At 35.7% G+C, this 22,860-nt stretch overlaps 1 protein-coding gene across 2 annotated transcripts in view; it reads left to right on the top strand.

Moving 5' to 3' along the window:
* NUP205 (nucleoporin 205) overlaps nt 1–22,860 on the top strand; it is a gene marked incomplete at both ends in the record, with an annotated part of 66,069 nt that overhangs the window by 12,340 nt on the left and 30,869 nt on the right. For both annotated transcript variants that reach the window (XM_084230089.1, XM_084230090.1), the window contains 13 exons: nt 1,657–1,821; nt 5,029–5,204; nt 7,338–7,454; nt 7,637–7,774; nt 9,864–10,014; nt 11,317–11,522; nt 12,859–13,041; nt 15,402–15,452; nt 16,225–16,434; nt 19,163–19,262; nt 19,902–20,039; nt 20,972–21,161; nt 21,841–21,961. In XM_084230089.1, the coding sequence (XP_084086215.1) occupies nt 1,657–1,821; nt 5,029–5,204; nt 7,338–7,454; nt 7,637–7,774; nt 9,864–10,014; nt 11,317–11,522; nt 12,859–13,041; nt 15,402–15,452; nt 16,225–16,434; nt 19,163–19,262; nt 19,902–20,039; nt 20,972–21,161; nt 21,841–21,961 (1,946 nt within the window). The remainder of the gene's footprint in view (nt 1–1,656; nt 1,822–5,028; nt 5,205–7,337; nt 7,455–7,636; nt 7,775–9,863; nt 10,015–11,316; nt 11,523–12,858; nt 13,042–15,401; nt 15,453–16,224; nt 16,435–19,162; nt 19,263–19,901; nt 20,040–20,971; nt 21,162–21,840; nt 21,962–22,860) is intronic.

A 22,860-nucleotide genomic window follows, 5' to 3' on the forward strand; every position in this document is an offset into this window, starting at 1 on the left:
GGGATAACCAAGTGTTAAAGGATATGTAATACATGTTTATGAGTTACTCATGCCTGACTTACTTAATTGCTTATTTCTTTATTAACATTTCAAGTTTTCAAGAGAAATAAGAAAGAGTAGCTATAACATTTAGTAACATATTATTTTTGACTTGTATTTTCTGTGACGTTTCAGATGAAACTTCACCAGGTTTACTTGGTAACCATAAAGACATTTAAGAACTAAGGATCTCAAAAATGGTTCCTACAAAGGAAGATTGCTGTCATTTATAAATATTTATAATTATTCCAACATTTATTCCTATCCATTTTTGATTACATTATCCAAATCTCCTCTCATTAGGTAGATAAGGATAGTAGATACTTTCCACTAATCTTTGATGACCATCTTTATCCTGATTTAAAACACATCTACCCTTTACTTTCCATCAAGTTGTCACATGGTCCAGTGTATGTCACGTAATAAGTGACACCCGTCCTCATAGAACCCTCCAGTTAAGATATTGGTCACCTTTCCTGTATTGAATAAAATGAAGCAAAGAATTACAGGGTAGGCTGTGTTAATGACAGTTTAAGAGCTGGACCTTTTAAAAGCTAAATGGAATGCCGTGGAAGTTTCATAGACTAGGATGTGAAGTTCTTGCATTAGCTTGAAATTACATCAATTTTGGGCACTTATAATGTTTAGCTCATTTTAATTGTAAGGTCTTGTTAGTCATTCTGTATATCTCGTTAATAAGTGGGAGGAGTAGATTATTAGTGCATATAACAGTTGAAGATTTAAAAGTACAGGAAATGAATATGTTCTTGGTTGGGAACCACTGGACTGAGTGAGTATTCACAGGATAGCCAAAGGAAATGTGAGAAAATAATGAAGTAGCGCCTCCCTGGTGGTGTGGGGGTTAAAGTCTTAGCACTAGCAAGCTGGCCAGGGAGCTAACCCACATAGTATAGCAGACCTCTCCTGTCTCGCCTGCTGCTCCCCTCAGCAGTGTGTTTTAGCAAATCCACCTGTTCTGCTCCCCATTCCTTACCCCCCCTCCCCACACCTCTGGCCTGTACCCCAGTTCTTGTATGCATAAATAAATAAATCTTTAAAAGAAATCATGAAGTAAAAGAAACATTCTTAATCAGTGGTGTTTCCTGTTATTTTAGTTTGCATTCAGAGCCCTGTGCTTCTTTTAAGTATAGTATAATTGAATTGTAAATTGAAAATTATTTGGCTGTTTCATTTATGTTACAATCAGAGTAGACACTTGTGTGTAATTTGTATCTTTTGTTTTGGTCACCTATGTGATATTTTAAATTTAGGCTATTACAAAATTCTATCTTTTTTCATCTATAAAAGACATTGGTTTATAATTTATAATTTATATACCAAAAAAATTATGGCTCTTTAACTTTTTTAAAATATATGGTATACTTTAAGAAAATCATTGAACACAGTGAAATCGAAATTTAGGATTATTGTCTTTCTCCTATTTTTAGTGTGTGGGTGATTCTCACATAGTGTCCCTTTTGGTTTGTCAAGCATTAATGTTAATTGTCATAATTTTTTGATGAGAATACATGGATTTTCTGACCTTTAGACCTTCTTTATGTCAAAAGTGAGTATTTTCCTACTTTTTAGCATAGTGCTCCTTTTTTGTGTTTTCAGATATGATTCATCAACTTCCCCTGTTGACAGAAAGACAGTACATTGCAACAATTCACTCTCGCCTTCAAGACTCACAGCCTTGGAAACTACCTGGGCTGCAAGCCACTGTCAGACTTGCCTGGGCGCTGGCATTGAGGGGAATCTCTCAGCTACCTGATGTGACTGGTAAATTGATTGTAGTAATCTTGTTATGAGAAACAACATATCAACGTTTAATTATATAGCAACAGTTTAGGAGGACATCTAGAGTTGTATTAAATGATACTTTGTAATATAGTGGAGTATGTATTTTTTCCCCCATTGTTTCCCCAAAGAAATCGAATTCTTGGAGCCAGTGTCAGTGCTCTTGGAACTTCCTTTTTTCCTTAAAATTTTAAGTTTTGAAATGACAGTAGTATCAAAATACTTTTTTAATTAAAATTTACTATTTAAATTTTTTTTTTTTACGAACTGCTTTTTCACATTGTGTCAAATTAAAAGCTAGTATTTTTAAAATTCACTATATTAGAAAAGATATATTTGGATCCGTGATTAACCGATATGAAATTCTGACTTGTAGCGATCTCTTTACCCACTACTCTAGCATAGCTTACTCTCTGTGTACATGCAGGTAATTATATTAATAGTAATTTACACCAACAGAGTGAGAATTATGGTTTTATTGTAATTTGAAGCCCAAGGAAATGCCACTTATTTTTATGATACATCTGGAAAAATTTCATTAGAATTTACAGTCCATGTCAGTGTTCTCTAGTCCTAGAGTGTTAACAGATCCCAGTATTTTATCGGTTGTGTGATTCTAGAACATTTTACTAGTGATATGCTGTTCTCAAAGGGATTGCAGAAAGTTGTATTTTATGAAGAGTCTTTCTTTGGCCAGTTTTTTATATTAAAGCTGATGGAAGGCTAATTAGATGTTTTTATTCATTTCCAAAATTTTTTTTTTGAGGATTTATTTATTTATTTATTTATTTATGCAAGCACTGGGTACAGTCAGAAGCACAGGATGGTGAGAGAATTCACCAGAGCCAGAGCAGGGAACAGAACCGGCAGACCAATGAAATACACTGCTGAGAGGAGCAGCAGGCGCAGCAGGAGAGGTCTGCGCGCCATGTGGGAACCTCACGCGGTGGCTGGGGATCTAACCAGTGCTTTAGAGGCTGCGGGCAGCTTCGCAACCCAGAGCTCAACCTCTGCGCCACTGGGGAGGCCCCATTTCCAAATTCTTTTTCTGAACTATAAATATGTCTTCTCAGTTCTCAGTTACAAATTTCTTTAAGTACTTTACTGGAATGAATTTTGTTTTTTGTTTTTGTTTTTTTTTTTGCAGAACTCTGTACCATCAGCCTTTGTTTGCTTCACCTCTTTGTTTGGAATTAATTTTTTACCCTTTATAGTTAATCAAATTCACATACTATAATTCATTGTACTGAATTATAGTATTGAGAGGTACAATAGAATATACCACAGTTTGCTACAGAATAGTAGAAAAGAATAGGAATCCAGATTGGTTAAAAGTCCCGTTATCTTTGGCTACTTAATCTCTTTTCTATGGTTATACTAGTTATAAGCTTTGGCAATGAGCTTTCCATTATAAATTATTATAATAGACATTTTTAAATTATAACAATTTTCTGTTTTAGTAATCCTCCCTATCCACAAGGGATATGTTCCAAGACCCCCGGTGGATGCCTGAAACTGGATATTACTGAACCCTATATGTACTGTTTTTTTCTGTATGTACATACTTAGCATAAAGTTTAATTTATAAATTAGGTACAATAAAAGATTAATAAGAATACTAATCAAATAGAGCTGTATGTACTAATCAAATAAGTATGCTGTAATAAAAGTTATGTGAATATGGTCTCTCTTTCAAAGTATTATTTATTATATATATTACCTTCCATGCTATGGTTCACCGTATGTAATTGAAAACATGAAAAATGAAACTGTGGATAAGGAGGGACTACTATAGTTACTATTTAAAAAATTTCTAGAAAAGGTGAATACCTTACATTACAGAAATGATCATTTCTTAAAGTAATCTAACAAAGTTTTTACTCTTATCAAAGACTTCTGAAAAATTTATCAACTGTCTTATTATATTGTTTTATAAAAATATATTTTGAGGTTTATTGAACTTAAAATCTTGCAACTTTAATTGCAATATTTGTGAATTCAAGTGAAGGGCTAGAATTAATAGTTGTTATTAATATTTTAGTAGCATTAATAATTTTATTTATCATCATTAGTCATAATAAAAAATTAAACTATTTTGTTCTCAAGAAGTTCGTGTTGATGTAGGTAGATATGTGGGCTTTATTTCAAAATGCAAAACCAAACAACCCTAACCCATCTGTCTCCCTTGCTTGAGACTATCCTAACATCTATTTCTGACCCTTTTCAAGGCAGTGATAATGTACTTTTAGTGTCACAGAGACACTATCTGGTTTCTGTGATGGTCAGGTTGACTAAGTTTTGTAGCAGTTCTTTCCAAAACCCAGATTACCACAAAATTACCTAGTAATTTTGTAATTAAAATTTTAAAGATGTAATCAGCAATGTATTTTTTTTTTAGCAATGTACTTTTTGATGGAAGAACATAGTGTCACCTATTACATACTCTTACCAAAAAAATTGAGTATCAATTAATTTTTATTATATTCAGAGGGCAGAGAAATTTGTTAACTATATCATGGGAATGCAGTGACAAGCCATGACTTTTTGAATCATCCAGTTTATATCATTATGATAAAGCTTTCATATTATTTTACTATGTTAATACTTTGATATTAGCTCTGACCACGCCAGTGTTATATCATACATTTCTTTTTTTTTTTTCTTTTTTAAAGATTTATTTATTTATTTATACAAGCACTGGGTACAGTCAGAAGGGCGGGAGGGTAGGAGAATTCACCAGAGCCAGAGCAGGGAGCAGAACAGGCAGATTGACAAAGTACAATTTGAGGGGAGCAGCGGGTGGCAGGAGAGGTCTGCCTGCCATGTGGGACCTTCCTCCGGTGGCCGGGGATGAAACCGGTGCTGCAGAGGCTGCGGGCAGCTTTGTAGCCCAGAGCTCAACCGCTGCGCCACCGGGGAGGCCCTATATCATACATTTCGAAGGTAAATTTTTTAAATCCCTCATGATGTTACTATGAGTAACATGTGATTTTTCTCAAATGTACCTTTTCAGTAGTACTTTGGGGTTTGTGAGTTAATTATAGTTTTGCACAGTCTTATTTTGTATGTAGCACATATGAGATGGTTGAGAACATGTGAATTTTGAACCATCAGCAGAGTATTAGGAGTTATTGTAATCTAGTTTAATAATTTTTCCTCTCTGTGCTGTTTTTCTAAATATATTTTTAGCTTTGGCTGAATTCACAGAAGCAGATGAAGCAATGGCAGAGCTTGCAATTGCTGACAATGTTTTCCTGTTCCTCACTGAATCCGTGGTGGTATCAGAAAACTTCTATCAGGAGGAATTTTATATTCGTAGAATCCATAATCTTATCACAGATTTCCTTGCACTTATGCCGATGAAGGTAAGTAGAATAAGGAAATGTAGTTGGAGAATTTTATGAAAAACTGATCAACTAACTTTATGTTTTGGAAAATAATAAAATGTTTTATTGCAGACTCAAATTGGACAGTAGTTGTGTTACACCTTGTGAATTAGTTTGTGATTCATGAAAATAACATAATATGAGGAGCCATTTGCTGAGAATAAGCTAAAAGGAAGAAATATTTGATTTTGAGCATGGTTTTTATTGAGAAAATAATGGGCAAATGAAAATGTTTCTCTGGGTAGAAAATTATTAACCCCGTGGTACCCTAGGCATTCATGCTAAGGTTGCATTCATGCTATTTTAATACTTTTATACATGATTTGGAGGAGACACAGTGGAAAATCTACAGCTTTATAGATAGTCTTTTAGACTCTTAGCTGTACTATATAAATGGGCTTCTGCATGAATTTAAATAAAATAATATTTAAGAAACTAATGCAAAGATTGTTTTTATAATTTCTTTTTTTCCTTTTTTAAAAATAATATGTTTAGGGGGAAGGGTGCCCGTCTCTAGTGAGGATTCCTTTGAATAAAGGGATGGAGCTATAAATTTCATCCAACAAAGGGTTTTAGAGCCATTCCAGACTTCTTTTATAGTATATGTTCTGTATGCCATTTTATGCTGAGAAGGCCACCAAAATGGTGGCAAGAAGTAAATGAGGAAGCAAAGCCCTATAAAACTATCTTTTCTGTGTGTGTATAATAAAAGCACCCTGAAGGATCTTCACCTGTAATTTTGTTGTGCAATTCTTATACCATAATTCCAAAAACATAGGACAAATGGAAAAAGTACCCAGAATGGCAACAGATGATTGAGGAGTGAGGTGTTTATTCATTAAATGATGAATGAGGTGTTTACTGAGTTTCTCCTGTACTCCTGGAGAAGTGAAGAAGACAAATAAATAGGAGACTTGTTCCTTGCCAGCCAAGAATGTATAATCTAGTTGGAAAAATAAGATAGACACAGAAAAATACAGGTAATGAATAAATGAAAGGTATAGACAATAAATTATAATGAATTCCTTTAGGCTAAGGGCTCACCTGGACTAGAAGAGTTAAGAAGTATTTTACAGTTCACTTTAGTGTTGAAGGACTTGATAGATTAACATCACAGAGTTTTGGAATAGGAAGAAATCATTTTACATTTGCAGAAATGAAGCCTTAGAAAGGTTGAGGCTTTAAGTTTTTCATTAGTCCTGATGGAACTCTGATTTATCGAAAGATAATGTCATCTAGAAAGATGAAGTGTGAGAAATTTGAAAAGACAAAGTCATAAATGGCTTAGAGATGGTAAACAATGAATTTATTTACACAATTCTTGAATACTAAACTTTCTTTAATCAATACAGGACTATTTAGGTTATTTCTTGAATGACCTTTTGTGGTTTGTGTCTGTTAGTCTCCATTTCATTGAAATTAACAAATTGATATAAGGTATTAGTTTATCCTAATATTCCTGTATTATAGTTTTCATGTCTATGGGATCTGTAGTGATATTTCTTCTTTCATTCCTAATGCTTGTTTTTGTCTTTTTCCTTTTTTTCTTAATTAGCTTTCCTTTCTGGTGTTTTATTGTATATTGAAAGAGGAATGTTGAAATCTCCAATTGTAATTACGCATTTGTCTAGTTAGGATTTTTAAGGGAGAATTAACTTCTTAGTTATCATTTAGTTGACCCAAGTATAATAAGGCAATAGTTTTAACCAGACTATAATGTCCTTCAGAGTGGATTTGGGAAATGAATGAGGTTAGTTTTGCTTGTTTCATGGACTGTAGTAGTGACATTGCTAGTTGGTGGGTAGTTTTGGGGATATTAAATATTCTGTAGTGTTCAACATTATCCAGCTCTGTCCAAAATGCCTGGTACTGAGAAACACTGTAGTTAAACTCATTTTATGAGAAATGCTTGAAGTTTTAAGATATTATAAATTATGGATAGTAATATTGCAACAAAATTCCTAGCATAATTTTCTATCTCACTTAACATGGAATAGATATATCATAGTTTTTCTTTCATGTAATCACTTTTGGATAGTTGCTTGATTTTCTGGTTTTATTATTAATCTCTTTAATAAATTTATGTATTCAATCATGTAATAAATCCAATAGGTGAAGCAGTTGAAGAATCGGGCAGATGAAGATGCTCGAATGATTCATATGAGTATGCAGATGGGTAATGAACCCCCCATCTCTCTTAGAAGGGATTTGGAACACTTAATGCTCTTGGTAAGTAATTATGCTGGATGGATTATCTCCCTCCTTTCATTAATCTTTCCCTAAGTTTGAAAATCTTCAGGTGTGTTTAATATTTTGAATGTACAAGTGAATCCAATAAAGGTTAGATGTTTATTTTAAAGTAATATTTGAGTTTTAGATATTTTCCCACAGACTTTATTTACTCTTTGCAGATTGGTGAGCTATATAAAAAGAACCCTTTTAATTTGGAGCTTGCTCTAGAATATTGGTGTCCCTCAGAGCCTCTTCAGACTTCTACAATCATGGGTTCCTACCTTGGGGTGGCTCATCAGCGACCCCCTCAACGCCAGGTAAGTGCCTTGTTTATTTCTTTATTTTTTTGAAGATTTATTTATTTATTTATACAAGCTCTGGGTACAGTCAGAAGTACAGGAGGGTGAGAGAATTCACCAGAGCCAGAGTGGGGAGCAGAACAGGCAGACTGACAAAGTACACTGCTGAGGGGAACAGCGGATGGCTGGAGAGGTCTGCCGCGCCAAGTGAGACCCTCACCAGCAGCCGGGGATTGAACCAGTGCTGCAGAGGCTGTGGGCAGCTTCGCAGCCCAGCACTCAACTGCTGCGCCACCGGGGAGGCCCGCTTCGTTTTTTTACTTTGTACTCTGGAATAGTAATTAGGAGCTTTGAAAGCATGAATAAATGTTATTTCCTGATATTGCTATTAACAGAAAGGATCACTAGTGTAACCTTTGAACATTTGTACTTTTCCCCTTTGTTTAAGGGACTTTTAAACTCTTAAATTTAAGTTCTGATCATTTTGGAGTTTATGGAGTCAGTTAGTTATTAAATAATAGGTATCTATTAAAATAGAGACAGAAAGGTTCTAGTCTCTTTATATGTCAGTTATTTGAATTTTATTAGTATTAACTAGTATTGGTCTGTTCCTATAGGCATGCCAATAACCAGTATACATCTTTCTTATCAAATTGGGGAAGATGGAAGAGGTACAAGTACTATAAGAAGCAGCTTAGAAGTTATAATTGATTACAACTATGAGTCAGTAGATAATGCAACGTCCATTTTCTATCCTGCAGGATATACTGTAGCAAATGAGATGGATTGTCTATCTGTCTTCATCTTTTTTGGAATTTCCGGATCTAGAAATTTCCACACCTCACATATTTCATTTATAGTAGAATCTATGATCTGACATCTTTTTTTTTTTTTTAAAGATTTATTTATTTATGCACACAAGAGCTGGGACACAGGCCAGAGATGCGGGGGGTGAGAGGATCCACCAGAGACAGAGTAGGGAACAGAACAGGCAGACTGATTGAAATACTCTGCTGAGGGGAGCAGCGAGCGAGACAGGAGAGGTCTGCTTCACCATGTGGGTTGCTCCCCGGCCGGCCGGGGATCGAACTTGTGCTGCAGAGGCTGTGGATTGCTTCATAGTGCGGTGCTTAACCCCTTGCGCCATCAGGAAGGCCCTGACATCTTTTTTTTTTTTTAAACTATATTTTATTGTTTCATTTTTCCTCCATTTAAAAATGTTTTGGAGAGCATTTATTAAAAAATTTTGAAGACTAAAAACAACTTTTCTATTATGAAAAATTTCAAACATAGGAAAGGGAGAACACTTATTGAATATGATGAACACCCTACCTCTTAATTTAATAACTATGAACATCTTACTCTATTTTACTCAGCTACTACTGTTACTTTTGCTATATTTATTTTCTGGGATATTTTAATGTGAGTTATATACAACACGATATTTTACCTCTTGTTGTTTACGCTAATGTTTTGTAAAAATAAGGATATTTTTCTACATAATCACAAACCATGTTATCCCTAACAGATTTAATAATAATTTCCAATAATCTGTAACATTCTCTATTCTGAGTTCTGCTATTGAATGTGAATCATATTTTAGTTGTTGACAATAGATTTAAGGTATATGCAAGAAAAGAAAACACTAAGAAGTAGAGTTGTGTAGGAATTTGGCATTGTGGGAACACAAAACAAAATGTGTTTAGGATTACCATCAAAAATCTTTCTGATTCCTAGGTCTCCATACTAAATTTGATGGATGTAGGTACTCTGGGTTATAATGTCTTTGAATTTAACTAGTTAATTTTGATTAATAAATTTCAGTTGTTTTACATATGTATATGCGAGTAGTCTTATGTTGTGTGACATTGAGATGTTTTTTAGAAATGTACTTCATGTTCATAAGAATATTGTTCTGTAATTGCATTAAATTGCGAACAAACAGAAGAGGCAATTTTTCTTAATACCAGATTATTTGGTCTCTGTTGGGTTAAATCAGAGCACTTTATTAGTTTCATTTCATGTGTTGTCATTTATATTAGCTAGCCCATGTTGCCTTAAAGTTAAGGTATGGTTCGTGTAAACTATTGGTTTTTCCCTATTTCAGGTTGTCTTGTCAAAGTTTGTGAGGCAAATGGGTGACCTGTTGCCTCCAACTATTTATATTCCTTACTTGAAAATGCTCCAGGGATTGGCCAATGGGCCGCAGTGTGCCCACTACTGTTTCAGCCTGCTCAAAGTCAATGGCAGTAGTCATGGTAAGGAAAATAGGGGATTTGTCTAAGTTCACTGAGATATTCTTGAGTTCAGTTTTCCCCAGGCTATTAAAGAATATTGATTATTTGTGCTAAATTCTACCCGGTGTATAAATTATTTTCATAAAAATTGGGAAAGAGCACCCTGGTGTCTTTATGGTTAGTGAGTGATGCCTAAGTTATGCCTGATTATGGTCTCACAAATGCGGACTTTTACCATTTGCTTTAGGAAATACCATTCAGTTTGGGAAATCAGAATTAATATATAAAACTTTAAGAACACGTCTGGTGCTTCATAAAATATATACCCTTGTCACATAAGTTTGATTCATTTATCATTATAGGTACTTGTTTTCTAGATTTCTGTAATTAAAACTTTTTTTCGTGACCATCTCCCAGTTTCCTCATATAATTTTCAGACTTGTCTGAAACACTGTGAAAGGGAAGAGGAAAATTTATTAAACATCTGCTTTGTTAGGTAGATATTATTACTTTCATCTTTACATGTCAGAAAAGTGAGGTTTAGAGAAGTTCAGTGATTTATCCAAGGTGACATATAAATGGGGCTTGTATTATATGCGATGCTTTTGCTCCCAGCGCCTGATATGTAATGGAGTCATATTTTTACCAATCTAAACTAGTTATCGCTTTCTTTTTTTATTTTATTTTTTTAAAAGATTTATTTATGCATACAAGAGCTGGGGTACAGGCCAGAGATGTGGGGGTGAGAGGATCACCAGAGACAGAGTGGGGAACAGAACAGGAAGATTGACTGAAATGCACTGCTGAGGGGAGCAGCGGGTGAGACAGGAGAGGTCTGCTGCGCCATGTGGGTTGCTCCCCAGCTGGCCGGGGATCGAACTCATGCTGCAGAGGCTGTGGATTGCTTCATACTGTGGTGCTTAACCCCTTGCGCCACCAGGGAGGCCAATAGTTATCTCTTTCTTTGGGTATTTAAGCTCAATGTTTGGCAATTACTTGGGAAAAGCAGCCCCATATAGTGATGTGACAACACTGAACTCTCCTCCATATGAAGTAGGTAACTAACATTCGAAGTGATTTATCTTTGCATTTATGTGGATACCACCCATTTACAGCTCTCAGGAGGAATTAATTCAGACTTCTAGTTTGCAGAGGGATTCTAAACTTTTCAGCACACTACTTATCTAGATTAGGCAACACTGCTTTTTTCAGGACAACATATTATTTATCTAGGACAAAGGCAACGTTTATTGACTTTCTCCATCCATTTTCAAAAATGCTTAGACATTTTTGAGAGAAAATTCTGTCTGTCTTTGTTTACAGTTGAGAATATTCAGGGAGCAGGTGGCAGTCCTGTTTCCTGGGAACATTTCTTTCACTCCCTAATGCTTTACCACGAACACCTCCGGAAGGACCTCCCAAGTGCAGATAGCGTTCAGTACCGACACCTTCCCTCACGTGGCATCACGCAGAAGGAGCAAGATGGATTGATTGCATTTTTACAGCTCACATCTACCATCATCACTTGGGTAGGTTACCCCGTCCACAGTATATGAGAGTATAATTTTATTTGTATTCTAGCACAGGCCTTGAAGAATCCCCCAAATTTTCTTGTAATGCTTACAGTTTAAAAGTGATATATTTGGCATATATATAGCATTCTTTTCTCAGGCTCTTTGTTTCCCCACCTCCAGAGGGTATAGTTTTGGTTACCCCTGCTCACTGCTATAAGCTTATATGAAAATAATACCCTACACTGGAGAGAAACTAGTTAGAAGGGCAAATAAGAATCAGTTGTTGATACGCGTCCTTCTGAAAAGTTTTCTAGCATATGTGTGATAAGTGTGTTGATGTATGTATAGACATAAAGAATAGCTTTATTAGAAAGAAAAAATATTTGCTGTATTGATTTTTTCTCTCTTCTTATGCCAAAGCATCTTACCTGTTACCACCAAATTAGTCTTTGTAAAAAATATTCATTACATCATTTCCCTGCTTAGAAATCTCTCCTAGTTATTTCTTTTGTTCACCTGAGCAAAGTAAAGTTGCTCAGTGTTGACGTTCTCTGAAGGATAGGCGTGGTGTCTTCCAACTTTTTGGCTTTTCTGATAATGCTCAACATTCTTTTTTTTCCTTTCCTTTTTTTAAAAAGATTTATTTATTTATTTATTTATGCATGCATGCAAGTACTGGGTACAGTCAGAAGCGTGGGAGGGTGAGAGAATTCACCAGAGCCAGAGCGGGGAGCAGAACAGACAGACTGATGAAGTATACTGCTGAGGGGAGCAGCGGGCGGCAGGAGAGGTCTGCGCACTATGTGGGACCCTCGCCCGGCAGCCGGGGTTTCGGGCCGGGGATTGAACCGGCACTGAGGAGGCTGTGGGCAGCTTCGCAACCCAGCACTCAATTGCTGCGCCACCGGGGAGGCCCAATGCTCAACATTATTAAACACCAAAACATAAAGATAGTAATTCTTTCTCAATTTAAATTGAGTGATACTGACACCTTCTCTGTGTCTCCATGTTTTTCTCAGAAAAATACAGGTATTTGTTCATTTATATTTTATCTTACAGAAAAATATATTCTTCCAGAAAGGATTTAAAAATTTATGTGACTGACAGACTGTTTATCTCTATTATTTCCTGTACTTTCTACAAAGGCAATTTATCCTCAGTTCTTTATGTTGACTGAGCTAGTCTGATCTGATCCACTGGTAGACTCTGAGCATAAGGTCTAACCTAATCTTTGTTTTCATGTGTCAAACCATGAATATTCAGTGGAATTGCTAGCAATTTAGGTGACTACTGGTCATTTTTCCTAGCCTTTAAGCAGAAAGTCTCATTTGTTTTTGTGTGCAATCCTTAGAGTGAAAACGCTCGTTTGGCACTTTGTGAACACCCTCAGTGGACCCCTGTGGTAGTGATCCTGGGACTCCTGCAGTGCAGTATCCCCCCTGTTCTAAAAGCTGAGCTGCTGAAGACACTTGCAGCTTTTGGAAAATCTCCTGAAATTGCTGCTTCCCTCTGGCAGTCACTGGAATATACTCAGGTACTATTTACAAGCTCTCTTATTTTTATTATTACAGTTTGGAAATGAGATTTGGTAATATCCTGGAAACAAGAGCCTCCAATTTGAGATACTTAGAGTGCCAGGAACTTCGTAATAGAAACTTAGAATTTGGGGATCAAGTATAACATCAGAAACTATTAGACTTAACACAACTATACAAAATATATAGTATCAGTAGGCCTTATTATTTTTTTAAAAATTTTTTAAAAAGATTTATTTATTCATTTATACAAGCACTGGGTACAGTCAGAAGCACGGGAAAGGTGAGAGAATTCACCAGAGCCAGAGCGGGGAGCAGAACAGGCAGACTGAAGAAGTACACTGCTGAGGGGAACAGCGGGTGGCAGGAGAGGTCTGCGCACCATGTGGGACCCTTGCTGGCGGCCAGGGATTGAACCTGTGTTGCAGAGGCTGCGGGTAGCTTCGCAACCCAGCACGCAACTGCTGCGCCACCAAGGAAGCCCTCAGTAGGCCTCTTTAAACATTTTAAGAGCTTGTATCTTTTTTAAAAATCTGAAAAATTCTTACCACATTGTAGATATATGCAGATGATAGCTTACAATATGTTTGAAAATAAAGTTGTAAGCAGGACTAAAATAAAACACAAACTATTAGATTTGAGTTTTCTCTTAGATCACTTGACAGCTTCACTAGGCTACTAAAGACTGGCTCCGTAAGCCTTTGTTTTTCAGTGTCTACAATATATTAATAAATGGACACAATTCCTCAATTCCCTGAAATCAGTCTGTTGTAAACCTTCTGAAGTCATCTGTTCTCACTAAATGTGGGGAATTCCTACTTTTCCCTTCTGGTCCTTCTGTGCTCTTTCTGTCCCATACCAGAGTGAAGTACCTCTGGACAGCTACACATTGCACTTAGGTGGTTTTTCCATTGAAGGACAGGGCAACTGTTTTATAAGGTAACATAGAAATTTTAATTGCGGCCAGAATTTTTATTGGCGGTTACACCAGGGCCTTAAATTTAACTTTGGGCAAAAGTGGGAATGTGATCAAAGGGATTTTTAACTTCTATACATTTAAGGAATATGTATGCTGAAATGGGAGGGAAAAATACAGATGACAGAAAGTTTGAGAACTCAATGAATTATTAACTTTTTAAATATAAGCCTTTCTGGAATTTTTCTGCCGAGGTATAGTTATTCTATAGGTGATAAAGTAAAAAGGAACATAAGGATGTGCTTTATAGAAATTTCTTTAAGAAAATGGAGTGTGTGTTGTCTTAGAAATAATATGAGAGCCTGAGATTCTTACACATTATTCATAGATGCTACTGTTTAAAGCAGTCAAATATTCTAGTCATTTTCTAACATATGTGCCCTGAAGATGTTGTGTGCTGACAGACAGAGTCACTTGGGTTGATATTAATACTTCATTTTTTCATTCTTGAGTGTATCAGTACTTACCTGTGTCCTGGGTGCCTAGTGCTTCCTTTCACCTAAGATGAAATGTGATTGGGTTTACATTTCTAACTTAGAGCAAGATTTCTTTTTCTTTTTTTAAGGATTCCACCTAAAGCTTATTCTCAAGAGTTGCTCGAGAGTAACGTGACATTAAGTATAACTAATTATACCCTAGACCACTTAGGTCTCTAGCTTAGTGAGGATGAAACATCTTAACTCAAAACTTATGCCCACATCAGAAACCTGTTCTTAACAAGTATACCTCTTATTTTCTAGTACCACTGGTTTTAAACACACCAGTGACTTGAGTGCTGGTAAAATTGTATCCTGTCAGTTTTAAGATTCATTCCTAAAATATCTCAGAGGAAATTTGCTTAAAAACATGTTGTGTGCACTTAAAATTACCAGTTTTCAGAAGCCCAGATAATTGGAAGTTCTATCTGAACCTGACCTAATTGCTGATGAAAATACATCAGAGTCTTTTTATTTATTTATTTATTTATTTTTAAGATTTATTCATTTATGCATGCAGGAACTGGGGTACAGTCCAGAGATGCTGGGTGGGGTGGGCAGGGTGAGAGGATTCACCAGAGACACAGTGGGGAACAGAACAGGCAAATCGACTGAAATACACTGCTGAGGGGAGCAGCGGGCGAGCCAGGAGAGGTCTGCTGTGCCATGTGGGTTGCTCACTGGCTGGGTGGGGTTCGAACTTGTGCTGCAGAGGCTGCGGATCACCACACAGTGCGGTGCTCAACCCCTTATGCCACCAGGGAAGCCCTTATTTATTATTTCTGATCAACATTGTAAGATGTGTGAGTGCAGGGGTGGGGAGGTTTTTGACTATTGTATTGCATTCTCATTACTGCTCTTTGATGAATGAAGATTTCTACCAACATCTAATTCTTGTTATTTTAAGATATTGCAGACTGTAAGAGTTCCAAGCCAGAGACAAGCTATCGGCATTGAGGTAAAGTTTTTCTTTTAATTTAAATGCAGTCCTCCTATATTCACATATTGATAAGATTAAGGGAAATTATTCTTACTGTGGTTATATTTATATGTTTTCATTTGAAGGATTTTCTAGTCAGTATTGAAATGGAGATAGAACTTTTAATGAAAGGAACCAAAATACTTAAGATTTCCCAGTTGGACCAGATGGTCTCACTCATAGCAGGAATCTAGAAAACCTAAATAAGGGACCAGGAAAAAGAATAACTATAAGAAAGAAAAAGTCAAAATCAACAAACAACTATGACCCAGATACACACTATGGGGGGGCGGGGCGGGGAAAGGAGCGATTGGGGTCAAAATAAGGGGGTTGCAAGTGTATGGGGAATATAAAAATAAAATTAAAAAAAAAAAAAGATTTCCCAGTTGGGAAAGGATGTTACATGGTAACCATCCATATTCACTGTTTGGTTTGAACTCGATTTAATTAGGTTACTTGAGTCAATCTGAAGTGAGAATTTACTGTTTCAGTTTTTCTTCTCCATGTTCACTCTCTTTTTATTAAAGAAATGCTTAAGATTTTTAATTTTAACTCAAAGTTGGTAATAATATGTGGGCATTTTAGATTCTTCCATCTCACTGATCTTGAGTCTGTACTTTTTCTTTTAAATGAAAAATGTATTTGTTGTGACTTTTGGTGTGATATTATAGCAATATGAAGGAGTTAATGTCTGCAATATGCTTTGCCATTTGTTGCCAACAGTTTGACATTACCAATTTTTCTTGGAAAGGTTGAACTGAATGAAATCGAATCCCGCTGTGAAGAATACCCGTTGACTCGGGCCTTTTGCCATCTTATTAGTACGCTGGTGGAGAGCTCATTTCCTGCTAATTTGGGTGCTGGACTGCGGCCTCCTGGCTTTGATCCTTACTTACAGTTCCTTAGAGATTCTGTGTTTCTCCGATTCCGCACAAGAGCTTACCGGAGAGCAGCTGAAAAGGTTATGTTCAGAGAAATCTTTTCTTTCCTTCCTTCCTCCCTCCCTCCCTCCCTTCCTCCCATTTTTTCATTTATCATATAAGGTGCTATCAATTCATTTTAGCTTTTTAAAGTTATTAAAATTCAGTCTTAATCACCAAAACATCCATAGTCTGAGTAGTTTATATGCATTAAGGAATAAATCTGGACGCTAAAAGCCAAGCACTGACTTTTTAGTGAACAGTACTTTATATGAATTTGTATTCATTCAGATCCTTGAATGAACAAGTGCTGACCAGAATTTAACCAAAAATGTCATACCTTTGACAGTTGGTAACATACTATTTTTTTCTTGGAATGATTTAGTTTAGGCACTGAATTAAGTATGAGTTTAAAATAGCGATTTCTATTCATTAGTAGCACTTCCGGGTTGTAGAGCGTTGGCTTAGCAGGAAGGTGTATTACGATATCTGCCATGGTTTGAGCCTGAAAGTATACTGACATATTTGCTCCGGTTGTAACCCACTCTTAACTGAGTTTATCTTATATATCATTTTATGTAATTCCAGTATTACTTGAGGCAGATACTATTAATATTCCCATTTTACAGATGGAGGCTTAGCAAAGTTAAGAAACTTGCCTAAGGTCCAGGACCAGGATTTGAACCTAGGACTCTGATTCCAGATCCAAGCTCATAACCACTAAGCTATGTAAGAGACCCTTCCAGGTTCTGATGTGATTCACTTTAGTCTATAATACTGTTTGCCTCACATTACGCACAGTTTGCTGTTTTTGAACCTGTTGGGTTTATTTGTTGTTATATTAATGATTGTAAAAATAATTTATTTCATGCTAATTTGGGACAGTTAGGAATATACGGAAAAGACAGGAAGGAATTATATCACCCATAATCCTGTTGCCAAAGGAAGGATAATTGCTAGTCTTTTTCCTGTGGGTATATATGTAAATTGAAATAATTAGTTATGTTAGTTTGTATCCATTTTTGGCCACTAACTACAGTATCATGAAGATTTTTTCATAATTTAGATAATTTGAAAAGTCTTTTTAATGACCGTAATCATCATTTTTAATGACACCGTCATTACTTACTTGTGTTCACCATTATTTATTTTATTCATTGCCCTATCACTACACATACTTTGTTTCTACTAGTCCCAAATAACTGAAGTTCATTTTTAATCAATTGCTTTATAATTTTGGCTTATTGTATAGTAAAAATAAATACTGAAGAGGTGCATTTTTAATCCTAGAATTACTAACATATTTCCTATCGGATGAAAACAGTAGCAAACATGCTCACTGATAAAAGTCATTCAGATGAATATGGATGCTGATAATTGTCATCTCTTCAAACACATGTTCTTATATATTTTTTGAATTTGTTTTAAATACCTTATTTCCCTTTTCTTGAAAAGGTTTTTATGACCTTTGTGTTGAGACCTTCATTCAGCCATGTTCTGTCCAGGTGCTACTCTTTTTCACTCACGCATGTCTGTATTTCAAGTGCTGCTGCTTCCCCTAGTTAACATTAATTTCAGTCCTCACCCCTAAACCCCCGCAACATATTTACCAAAAGAAATTTTCCCTCAATTTTGTGAATTTAATTCACTTGAAAGTTTTTCTTTCAGGTTTAACTTATATCACTATAATTTAGAGCACTAGCTTCTCACAAAAACAGTGCTTTGGATTGAGATAGAGTATTAGAGACTATATTTATCAGTCCTGAAACCCATTATCATGTGGTGATAAATCTTTTTTATTTAAGTAAATAAATTTATTTTGATAAATAATCTTGAGAAATTTACAAAATAGAGAAAATTTTATATTTTCCTGAATAATTTAAAAATAATAACAAAATTCACTGTATAGCCCCAAATCCCAAACTCAGCCTTGATAAAATTATGTGAAGAAATAAAGATTTTTAAAATAATTTAAAAAACCACCCTGTGTGTAGTAATGAAGCTCAGTCCTATCAAAATTCTTTACAATGGATTTTTTAAAACAAAATATTAATTTAACCATGCCACCATGTATATTTTTCCTTTGGAATAAATTTTTCTCTTAGAATAGTTTTCTCTTTGTTGTTACATAGACTTTAAAAACATTTTAAACCTAAGGGCCAATTATGGGGTCATTCACGGCAAGCCTATCAGTGACTTTTTGTTCTTCACTTCTTTGGCTAGAGCCATGGCATAGCACCCAGGGCTGGGAAATGTGAATCCCAGCATGTGAATCCTCAGCATGCTTGCTGCCAAGCTTGAGGGTCTTGGGGACAGCATTTGGGCTTAGCACTTCACTTGCTTTGCCTGTGAAGTAAGGGTGATTAGATAAGATGATTTTTCAGATCCTTGCCAGCTGAGATTCTTGGAGAAAATGTGAACTATTTGATACTTTGGAGAAGTGTCCAAATCTGATGTTGTTTAATTACACATTGACTGACTTGATGCTAGGTGCTTTAGATTTGCTAATGAAATCCAAATTTCTGCTATAGAAATGAAGTTTTGTTTTAAACGAGTAAAGCTTTTATAAATATTTTACCTTGAAAAATAAGCCAGTCCTTTATCTTTTAACAAAATAAAGTGAGTTAAGATTTCAATTTGCTTAGCATGCATTAGTTAGGTAGACGAAAGACTTGACTTCTTTTCTGGAGAAGAGTGATAAAAATAAGAAGCCTAGCAAGGCTATCACCCTGGGTGATTGTTACTGAAATAATTTGTGTCTTTCTGTAGTGGGAAGTTGCTGAGGTTGTTTTGGAGGTGTTTTATAAATTGCTCAGAGATTATGAGCCTCAACTTGAAGATTTCATAGACCAGTTTGTGGAACTACAAGGTAATTTAATTATGTCACTTTCAGATAAGGTGTCAGTTATTATTTATTTATTTATTTATTTTAGAGAAGAAAAAAATCAGGTAAATTTGTTTTATGACTCTTAGTTCATCATAAAGACAACTCTTCAATTTCAGCAACACATTTTATTTCTCATGAGATAAACATATTTTTATAACATAATTTGTCATTTTATGGCCAAGGAAAAATATGCAAAAAAATAAGGTGTCAGTTATTTATAAAGCTAGGTATAATTTATAAATTATATATGTAAATTATAAATAACTTGTTTATAAATTTAAATTGAAATTTAATCTTTTTTGTAACATAATTTTATTCATTTTAATTGTCCTGAGTAAGAGAAAATAAAGTCAAATTGTACTGGTTGGAGGATCAAGAGCACTGCCTTACAGATTCTCTAATGAGTTAACATTTACATGTTTATAATTAGTGACTAACTGTCCATATCGGCTTTTTGAAGATTTTCCAGTGTATACAATTTGTGTTATTGTTTCTAAATTGAAACTTGCCATCATCTGTTTAGGTGCTGTTTAATTTACAAATCTCATAGATACTGTGTTATTGAGGATATAATAAAAATGCCAATTCACCATCTGTAAGACTCTGCTATGTCTTCTTTAGGAGAAGAAATCATAGCCTATAAGCCACCAGGCTTTAGTCTGATGTATCATCTTCTGAATGAGTCACAGATGTTGGAACTTGCCCTTAGTTTACTGGAAGAAGGCGTTAAGCAGCTTGACACCTATGCTCCTTTCCCAGGTATGTGCTTGAATGTCTTCATGTCTTGGAAACAACTTTGATAGTTTCATCTTTTGTAAACTGATGGCTTGAAATAGATGATCCCTGAAGCTCTTTTACATGGTAATGTTCTCTCTGTATCTATAGTGATATTGTCAGTGAGTCATAACATAAAAATTTATTATTTTATTTAATATGTATATTAAAAGTGAAAACATGTATTTCATCGTAGCTTTATTTTGGAAATCACTCCTTTAGTTTCTCAGTCTCAGCACCATAGACATTTTTGACTATTATTATTATTTTTTAAAGATTTATTTATTTATTTATACAAGCACTGGGTACAGTCAGAAGCGCAGGAGGGTGAGAGAATTCACCAGAGCCAGAGCAGGGAGTAGAACAGGCAGACTGATGAAGTACACTGCTGAGGGGAGCAGTGGGCGGCAGGAGAGGTCTGCTGCGCGCCATGTGGGACCCTCGCCGGCATCCCGGGATCGAACCAGCGCTGCAGAGGCTGCGGGCAACTTCGCAGCACAGCTCTCAACTGCTGCGCCACCTGGGAGGCCCCCATTTTTGACTAATTATTTGCTGTGGGGGCAATCCTGTGTATTCTAAGCCTCTACCCACTAAAATGCCTGTGGCACCTTCTCAGTTGTGACAACCAGAAGTGTCTCCAGACATAGCTAAGTACCCTCTGGGGCCAGATTAATTCTCATCTGACAACTAATAGGGGGAAATTACAGGAAACATGACTGAGAAGCCATTGCAGAAAAGTAACCTGGGTCACAAGTGTTACCTTGACTTGCATGGGCAAGCACTTGTGTGAGGTTCCTGCTGAAAGCTTGAAAACTGGAAGGCTTTTAGAATCTAGAATTCTTCATCTTGTTTTCCTAAGAACTGACTGATTTTCTAAGATTCATGTGGAGCTTTCTAACTTCAGTTTTGCTCTCTAGGGAAGAAACACTTGGAGAGAGCAGTACAGCATTGTCTTGCACTTCTCAATCTTACTCTACAAAAGGAAAACCTTTTCATGGATCTTTTAAGAGAGAGTCAACTGGCTCTGATAGTCTCTCCTTTGGAACAGCTATTGCAGGGAATTAATCCCAGAACGAAGAAGGCAGATAATGTGGTGAATATTGCCAGGTAAGTACAATTTGTAGTAGAAAAATAGGCTCTTTGAAATAAATGGGCCTGTTAGCTTTGATTTCTACATTTGTGGCCTGTTTTTATTCTTGCTTTCTTTTAGCTCCTCTGATGTTAGTTACTCTGAAACTGTATTCTGTGTCCTAAACATTTCTAAGTATAAAGTGACATAATTTTCATATTGTTTGTTTACTATAGGGGTTGGATGTTTGGAGGATGGGACTGGGGAGCAAACTTCTAGTAGTTTGCTGGCAGTGTTTGGTGTTTCATGACTGGTAGAAGCGTCACCCTGATCTCTGCCTTCAGCCTCACGTGGCACTCTGTGTGTGTGTCTCTGTCTCTCTCTAAATGCTCCCCTTTTATAAGGACATTAAATTGTGAATTTGGACCCTATCTAATGACCTTATCACAATTGATTTCATCTACAAAGAGCCTATTTCCAAATAAGGTCCCTTATTTGGAAGTTGTTGGGTTTGTTATCACCATATGCATTGTGGAGGAAACAAATACAAATCAACCCCTAACAGGCTGCATCTTTTTAGAAGGGGAAACCTTTGTCTAATTTACCCAAAAATACTATATGGGTAGAAGAAGCATTGGTCTAAGTGTTTTTTATTGAGCATAATGAAAAGACAAAAGTTTCACTGCATTGCTACTCAAATGTTTTCTTCTTTTAAAGGTATCTGTATCATGGCAATAACAATCCAGAATTGGCTTTTGAGAGTGCCAAGATCCTCTGCTGTATCTCTTGCAACTCCAATATTCAGATAAAATTGGTTGGAGATTTCACACATGACCAGGTAACTGATTTTGTTGTTATTTTTGTGCATTGTGAGTATATATGGATGTGTCTGTAGAAGAATCTTAGTTTTGTTTGTGGAAAAATTCTCTAGGAGTAAGTATATTTATATACAGTGGGTAAAAATCTGCCCATGTCCTGAATTGGGATTTGCTTTTGAAGATAATACTATTTCCAGTGATACTGCATCTACTCTGTGATTATACTTTTTGGTACAATAATGTGTGACTATATGGCTTAATGAAAGAGTACATTAGAACGGTTAGGTTTGTAACTGTTTTTTCATCTTTGTTTCAACCTTAAGTCAGTTGCCTATGTTCTGGCTGAGACTAAATCTAAATGTCTGACTGTAGTACATTGTCTATTTCTGTGACCTTCTGTTGGCCCACATTTGTGTCACATCAAGTGATAATGCACTGATATCAAAGATAATGAACTTTGTAAGTTCTCTTTCTATTCACTGAATAACTACAACTGGGCTACTGCTGTTTCCCATCTCCCCCCACACTCCCTTTTATAGACTTGTTTCTCATTTTATCTTTATATTGGAAATCACTACTTTAGCTAGTTGAAGGATTTTATTGTATGTGCGTCAGTGTTTTGAAACAGATTTTTCTAGTATTTTGGATGAAATAGATCTTTGTTTTGTAGTAACCATCCCTAATATTGCAGAACTCTTAGAACTGTTCCCTAGCTACTGTCTGCTTATGTAGTAACCTTTATTTGTGATAACTCAGGATGACCTTTCATATTGCTAAGTGATCTCTGGGATGGCAATATCAGCTAGTTGAGAACCACTATAGTAAAATATTGATATCAGATCTGTTTTTAGATGAGGTTCATGAAATCACAAGATAATCCAGGGATATTGAAGATTAAGATTTTCAGTTTACTGGCATT

Source organism: Talpa europaea (assembly GCF_964194135.1).
Source record: "Talpa europaea genome assembly, chromosome: 3".
NCBI lineage: Eukaryota > Metazoa > Chordata > Mammalia > Eulipotyphla > Talpidae > Talpa > Talpa europaea.